At 44.1% G+C, this 7633-nt stretch overlaps 1 protein-coding gene across 1 annotated transcript; it reads left to right on the forward strand.

Annotated features, from left to right (window-relative positions):
- Positions 1-3635: 3635 nt before the first annotated feature.
- LOC114269181 (uncharacterized) lies at positions 3636-6599 on the forward strand. Its single transcript, XM_082873409.1, has 5 exons — positions 3636-4286; positions 4956-5117; positions 5211-5734; positions 5815-5913; positions 6116-6599. Exons 3-5 carry the CDS (start codon positions 5594-5596, stop codon positions 6425-6427), a joined length of 552 nt encoding a protein of 183 aa, XP_082729535.1. The 5' UTR covers positions 3636-4286; positions 4956-5117; positions 5211-5593; the 3' UTR covers positions 6428-6599.
- The last annotated feature ends 1034 nt before the right edge of the window (positions 6600-7633 follow it).

The following is a 7633-nucleotide window of genomic DNA, read 5'->3' on the forward strand; positions in this document are numbered from 1 at the left end:
GAACTCGGAAGTCACAAGTGACGGGAGTGAGTGTTAAAGCGCAGAGATGACCCATTTTTGACAAGGCCGAAGACTTAGACAAACAGGCAAGATAACAAAGAAATATGCCCGCAGGCAGGAGCAAAATGCAAGGGACATGCACAAAGCCGAACATAACTTATGATCATGCAAAGAAAGCTGTAACGAAGCAATTATGCAAAAATAAATGCAACAGTTTAAGCAAGCGAATAGGAACAAAACTACATTATATGCAGAAAGGATGTAAGAGAATTATACAATTCTCACTACATCTTCACGCGGAGAATACAATACCGTTGGGTTCGTCTGGTCGTTCCAGCTTCAAATGAACCGTACATACAATATCGTGCCTACGAAAGAGAGAAACTTAACAGGTACAATATTGTTAGAAACATGCATAGCAATGCAAGTGAAAAGTGCGTAATAACGCAAGTCGAGGGATGCATGACAATGCAACCTAAGTGTGACGCATAACAATGCGGTATGGATGCAAAACAATGCAGCCGAAACGAGCCTGCCAACACAAGTAGTGAGTGTATAACAAAGCAACAAGTGGTGTACATAACAGTGCAAGTGAAACATGCGTGACAACGCGTGCGAAAAGTGCAAGATAATGCGAAAGAAATGCGTAACTTCAGATGCATGTTTGAAAGGAAATGCAGAAAGAGGAAACGTAAGCCTTAACAAGCGTAATTTAGCGATGGCCTCCGATTTACCTCTCAGAAGGGCCGTAAGATACCTAAAAAGGATATATCTCGCTCTTTGGTCGAGTGACGATGAGGCATACATCGAAGACTTGAATCGGAGTTCCTCAGGGACATTTTTGAGCCGAAAAGTGTACTTTTCTTGTAGTGTCTCGAGAACTGGGGACTCCAATCATCACCAAAACACACAGGGAGAACAATGGAGCTCTGAAGATCATCTAGGAAGCTGGCCGACCAGTTATAAAGTTGGCCGACCAGTTGTCGCTCACCAAAGTGGTCGGCCGACCAGAAAAACTGGCTGGTCAACCGGTTTACAGAATTTCGGGGCAGTTTGGTCTTTTAAGCTTCGGTTTTTTAAGTACACAACTCCAAATCAGTTTGTATCATACCTCCAAGGCCGAAATACATTCTTCTTGCTCCCTAGACCCTTTTCTCTCTCAGATCTGCACTCTATACGCATTTTCCAACGCCCCACGCGAAGTTGTTTCGCGAAAACTTTCAATTTTCTTCGATTTACACCGATTAGAATTTGTTTTCGGAGCCTCTTTCTCCATTTTCACCACTTGAGGTATGTTTGTCTCAAAGTTTGGCACCTTTTTTCGAGCGTTGATTTTTGTTGACTTTTTGCGATTTTGGCTTATTTCGCTCGTTTTTGCATCGTTTGTAGATTTCTTCAGATGGCCGATGATATTCCGTATGGCGGAGGCTTTCCATATGCAGAGGACGAGCCCGACATCATACCGTTGCCTCCGAGGATACGACATTCGATCCTGAGGGGTACGACCCAGAGGAGCATATCCTTCCTCCTAGCACCTTCTACCACTTTACGGACTTCGCGCGGCGGGCACCTACAGACTTGCTGCTGCGGGAGCCGAAGTCCCATCTATCTCATCACGCGCATGAGGTACGTACTACATTTGCACATTTTCTGCGATGTATTTTCGCTATGTATCTTGTCTGCTTGTCATGAACATATTCACGTACACAGCACTTCACTCATTCTAAACACACAGTTCATAGATAGCATTCTGTTGACATGGCACACAGCTCACTACACAACGTTTGGTTAATTTGCGCACAGCTCATTTGGGCACACAACATATTTGGGCACATAGCATGTTTGAGCACACAGCATATTTGGGCATACAACTCATAACACTGCTCAATCTGAACACACAGTCCATAACACAACGTTCTGTTTTGTTGGCACACAGCTCATAACACTGCTTAATCTGAACACGCAGTCCATAACACAGCATTCTGTTTGATCGACACACAGCTCACAACATTGCTCAATCTAAACACGCAGTCCATAACACAGCATTTTGTTTGATCGGCACACAGCTTATAACACTGCTCAATCTGAACACGCAGTCCATAACACAATATTCTGTTTGATTGGCACACAGCTCATAACACTGCTCAATCTGAACACGCAGTCCATAACACATCATTCTGTTTGATCGGCACACAGCTCATAATACTACTTAATCTGAACACGCAGTCCATAACACAGCATTCTGTTTGATCGGCACATAACTCCTAACACAGTACACCTTTTGCATTTTGAACATACAGCTCGAACTTTTGAATTTCTGAATACGCAGCTCATACTTTTGTTGTGAACACACAGCTCACATTTTTGAAATTTGAACACGCAACTCATACTTTTGTTGTGAACATGCAGCTCACATTTTGGAAATTTGAACATGCAGCTCAAACTTTTGTGGTGAACACGCAGCTCAAACTTTTTTGTGGTGAACACGTAGCTCACATTTTTCAAGTTTTGAACACGCAGCTCAAACTTTTTGTGGTGAACACGCAACTCACATTTTTTGAAATTTTGAACACATAGCCCAAATTTTTTGTGGTGAACACGCAGCTCAAATCTTTTGAAATTTTGAACACGCAACTCAAATTTTTTGGTGAACATGCAGCTCACATCTTTTGAAATTTTGAACACGCCGCTCAAATTTTTTGGTGAACACGCAGCTCACATCTTTTGAAATTTTGAACACGCAGCTCACATTTTTTTGAAATTTTGAACATGCAGCTCAAATTTTTGATGAACACGCAGCTCAAATTTTTGGTGAACACGTAGCTCACATCTTTCGAAATTTTGAACACGCAACTCAAATTTTTGGTAAACACCCAGCTCACATTTTTTGACATTTTGAACACGCAGCTCAAATTTTTGGTGAACATGCAGCTCACATCTTTTGAAATTTTGAACACGCAGCTCAAATTTTTTGGTGAACACGCAGCTCACATCGTTTGAAATTTTGAACACGCAACTCAAATTTTTGGTCAACACAGCTCACATTTTTTGGTGAACACGCAGCTTACATCTTTTTTTGAAATTTTGAACACGCAGCTCAAGAATTTTGTTGTGAACAAGCAGCTTACGTTTTTTTTTTTGTTTTTGAAATTTTGAACACGTAGCTCAAAAATTTTGTTGCGAACACGCAACTCACTTTTTTTTGAAATTTTGAACACGCAGCTCAAAAATTTTGTTGTAAGCACGCAGCTCACGTTTTTTTTTTTGAAATTTTGAACACGCAGCCCAAATTCTTGTTGTGAACACGCAGCTCACGTTTATTGAAATTTTGAACACGCAGCTCAAAATTTTTTTTGTGAACACGCAGCTCACGTTTTTTGAAATTTTGAACACGCAGCTCAAAAATTTTGTTGTGAATACGTAGCTCACGTTTTTTGAAATTTTGAACACGCAGCTCAAAAATTTTGTATTTGCACGCAACCCATACATTTGATTCTGAACACGCAGCTCATACATTTGATTCTGAACACGCAGCTCATACATTTGCATTTGCACGCAGCCCATACATTTGATTCTGAACACACAACCCATACATTTGAATCTGAATTGAATACATCTATTCATTCTGAATGCAGGTGTCCTTCCGTTTCACACGGGGTTATGGATCTATCATTGCAAGGGAGTGGTATGCGGAGCTCCCGGATATAGTCCGACACATTGTGGATGAGGTAGGGTTTGGCCTATTCTGTGTAGGATTGCCACGTCATCCAGCGAGTAGGACCCTCCTAGGCGCACTTGTAGAGAGGTGGTAGGACACCACTAACTCCTTCTATTTTTCAACTACTGGGGACATGACGATGACCCCATATGACTTCTCCATGCTGATAGGCCTTGACGTGGCAGGCCGGCCGATCCCATACGACGCAGATATGGGCGAGTGAGAGGCCGCTTGGATTTATCTGCTCGGAGCTCATCTGCCGATCGACAGATCATTGGGTAGGGTCAGGTACACCTGGTTTGCCGAGCAGTATAGGGGGACTTCGCCCCAGACCATTGAGACCGTACAACAGTACGCCCGGGGATTCTTGATGTTCCTCCTCGGGACCACACTGTTCTCCGACAGGGGGAACACAGTTGGGTTTTATCTGCTTAGTGCTCTGGTGGACCTATCACGGGTCAGTCAGTATGATTGGGGTGGCGCGGGCCTTACTGCCCTTTACTGCTACATGAGCGCGACCTCCCGTGAGCGGGGGACCATAGTTGGAGGCTACTGGCGAGCCTGGGAGGTACATTCTGCCCTCTTGATTTATAGTTCTGCTTTAGATTATCTGTACACTGCACACGGCACACATTACATTCTGTATTCTATATTCTACACTTAGTATTCTTCATTTTCAGTATATTCTGCACTCAGCTCTCTGCACTCAACATTCTGTATTTTTCTGTACTCGCATTTTGTACTCAGCTCTCTGCGCTCAGCATTCTGTATTTTGATTCTGCACACAGCTCTCTGTATTCTCTGTACATTCTGTATACTGCACACAGTATTCTGCACTTAGTATTCTGTATTTTTTGTACATTCTGTATACTGCACACAATATTCTACACTAAGGATTCTGTATTCTTTGTACATTCTGTATACTGCACTCAGTATTCTGTATTCTTTGTACATTTTGTATACTACACACAGCATTCTATACTCAGCATTCTGTATTCTCTGTACATTCTGTATACTGCACACAACATTCTGCACTCAGTATTCTATATTCTCTGTACATTCTATATACTGCACACAGCATTCTGCACTCAGCATTCTGTATTCTCTGTACATTCTGTATACTGCACACAACATTTTACACTCAACATTCTATATTTTCTGTACATTCTGTATACTGCACACAACATTCTGCACTCAGCATTCTGTATTCTGACGGTCACTGTCTTGTCTTTTACAGCTGTGGGTTTATGCATACTTCCCAACGCTGGCTCCTGAGCTCGAGGTTGAGGCACCACTTGAGATCCCCTACTCGTGCAAATTTGAGGATTGGTGCCGGCCGAGGCCCCGGCAGACTTTGCCCTTCCTCCGGTAGTTCTTCGATACTGTATGGACGACGGAGGTAATCCTGAACTCTCAGTTCTTCATGCTTTCAGTTTTGATTCATCTTACATATTTATGACATCTAATCAATTTATGCACTTGCTACCCGCAGGTTAACTGGCAGCCTTGGATAGCCATGCTAGGGAATCCTCGATTTCTGTTTGCTGGGGCATGGGGCACTTCGCGATACAGGGTTCTGCTTGAGGGACTGGTTGGCAGAGCGTGGTTCCTCAGAGAGCGCTTCACGCGCCAGACGATGGGGAACTCTGATCAGGACATCCCCTCATTGCCTCCACCAGAGATGCGGTCTGCAGGGGATCTCACACCCCGGAAGACGGAGGACCTCATGTTGGGTATTGACGCTGTGCTTTTCCTGGAGGAGGGGGATTATGTGACATATCGCTATACGTACTTGATGCCTCCTTAAGTCGCGCCCGAGCTAGAGGCATTCCTTCGACCAGTGGAGCCGGCACATCGAGGGGTGGGGTTGGATGGATGCCCTCTACTTGCCAGTATGTCAGATGGCTAGATCTTCCGACCGGGCTGACAGGTTGGGAGTATGGGACACCATACCAGATCCTGCTAGAGCCTTCGCGGCCGAATCACCGATACATCAATGACCCTGACTCACCACTGGTATGCTTTACAGTCTTCATTTATCATTCAGATATTTAGACATTCATTCATTTACTAATGACTTGAACTTGTGTGTGCAGCCTCCCAGGGAGTATACTGAGGGGTTACTCGGAGTGGTAGCTTCACTCGAGGGTATGGTTCTGAGGAGGGAGACAATGCTTTGTGCCTCTGGGGTTCAGGTACTTTTCAATTTCCTCTCATTTATCATGTTTCTGATGACATATGGAAACTGAACATTTCACTGTATTGATTCATTCCATGTGTAGAGCACATCTGACACATCGCATTCACACACTATATCTGCATGTACCCACTCTATGTGATTCTTGCATCTGTATCTGATATACATACTGGCTGACACATTCAAATTGTCCTTTTCAGGTCCCGCCACTACGGACTGGGCCATCCAGGCCTTCTCGAGCAGCTAGAAGAGGAGTCTCAGCACGCGGCCAAGGCGGACGCAGAGCACCTGTCAGTCAGGATGACGAGGAGTCTAGCGAGGAGGAGGAGTTGGCACATCCTCAGTCTGAGACATCTGCAGGTAGGGACGATGACTCAGGTTCCGGTTCGGAGGACGGAGGCGACATCGAGGAGGCTTCCGAGGACGGTGACTTCGATTCAAATGATAGTGCCGGTGCCGATGGCGCGGAGGCTACTCAGCCGAAGAGGGTGAAGAGGGCCTCTCGGTCTTAAGGTTGATGGCACTGACGCAGATGTTCCTGCTTTATTTTTCTTTTTACATGTAGTTGTAGCACATTGTACAACTTAGGCAGTTTTATTTTTCTTTCAAAACGTGTACCCTTTTGTAAAATGTTGTAAAAAGAACCTATGATGGAATGAAAATGACTTTTCGTTCAAAAAAAAGTGTTGTACTTGTATTCTGAGCATCGTATCGCACCATTTTACACAAAAATGAATTTGAATGAAAATTAAACACTGTGTATTGCCAAGTCAGGTAGTGAACCGACGCAACAAACTAAACAACTTAACTCATTAAGAAACAAAACGTTAGCAAGTACAACTCGATAAGCAACGAGCAACAACTCGATAAACAAAGAGCAACAACTCGATAAGTAAAACTTAACAACTCGATAAGCAAAAACTTAACAACTCGATAAGCAGAACAACTCGATAAGAAAAATTTAACAACTCGAAGAGCGAATGCATTTTGAGACAAACAAATCGACAAAATGCATCCGAAACAGAGGTAAACTTGGACCTTCAGTACTCTCAACACACAGGAAAGCTAGAGACTCCCTTCTAGAGACAAGAAATAGCTGGAAACCAGCTTTTGCACATGGCTGAACACTTTTAGAGCTTGTCGACCAGTTTTTCTGTCTGCAGCCTAAAAAAGTAACTGGCCGACCAGAAAAAGTGGTCGGCCGACCACTTATCCTGGGAACCTCCAGTTTCGTGACACTTGTCCTCCAAACAGTGCCTTATCCTCCATAAAGGTTCCAGTTTTGTGGTTCCCTCATTCCAACTCAGTTTTTGCACCAAAATGGAGGCGTTTCTCATCCAAAATCTCACAAATTAGATTGTTTCCTTGGATGGCTCGGAAAAGATGAATTTTCAGGGCTTTGGCATAAATGCACTGTTCACGTAGTGCCGCACCCCGCTGCATTTTCCGTTTCTCCATGCTGCGACAAGGTTTTGGAACCCGGTGACACGTCTTTAACTTTGGCAGGCAAGAGATGTGTCCCACATTTGAAGACTTCCAAGCTTTAATGGAATCCGAGTGCGAGGAAGAAATTTTGCCGCAATTCCGCTTTGGCCACGTCCAAGCCTTAGGATGGATATGTGGGCTCACTTTGCATGACGCTCGGTCATTGACTCACGATGGAGTGCTGGATATCCCCAGCTTGATTTGTCGATTTTCTAATGCCGGGGACCGCGACG

The sequence above is a fragment of the Camellia sinensis genome, chromosome 6 (assembly GCF_055761805.1).
Source record: "Camellia sinensis isolate YWXY chromosome 6, ASM5576180v1, whole genome shotgun sequence".
Lineage (NCBI taxonomy): Eukaryota > Viridiplantae > Streptophyta > Magnoliopsida > Ericales > Theaceae > Camellia > Camellia sinensis.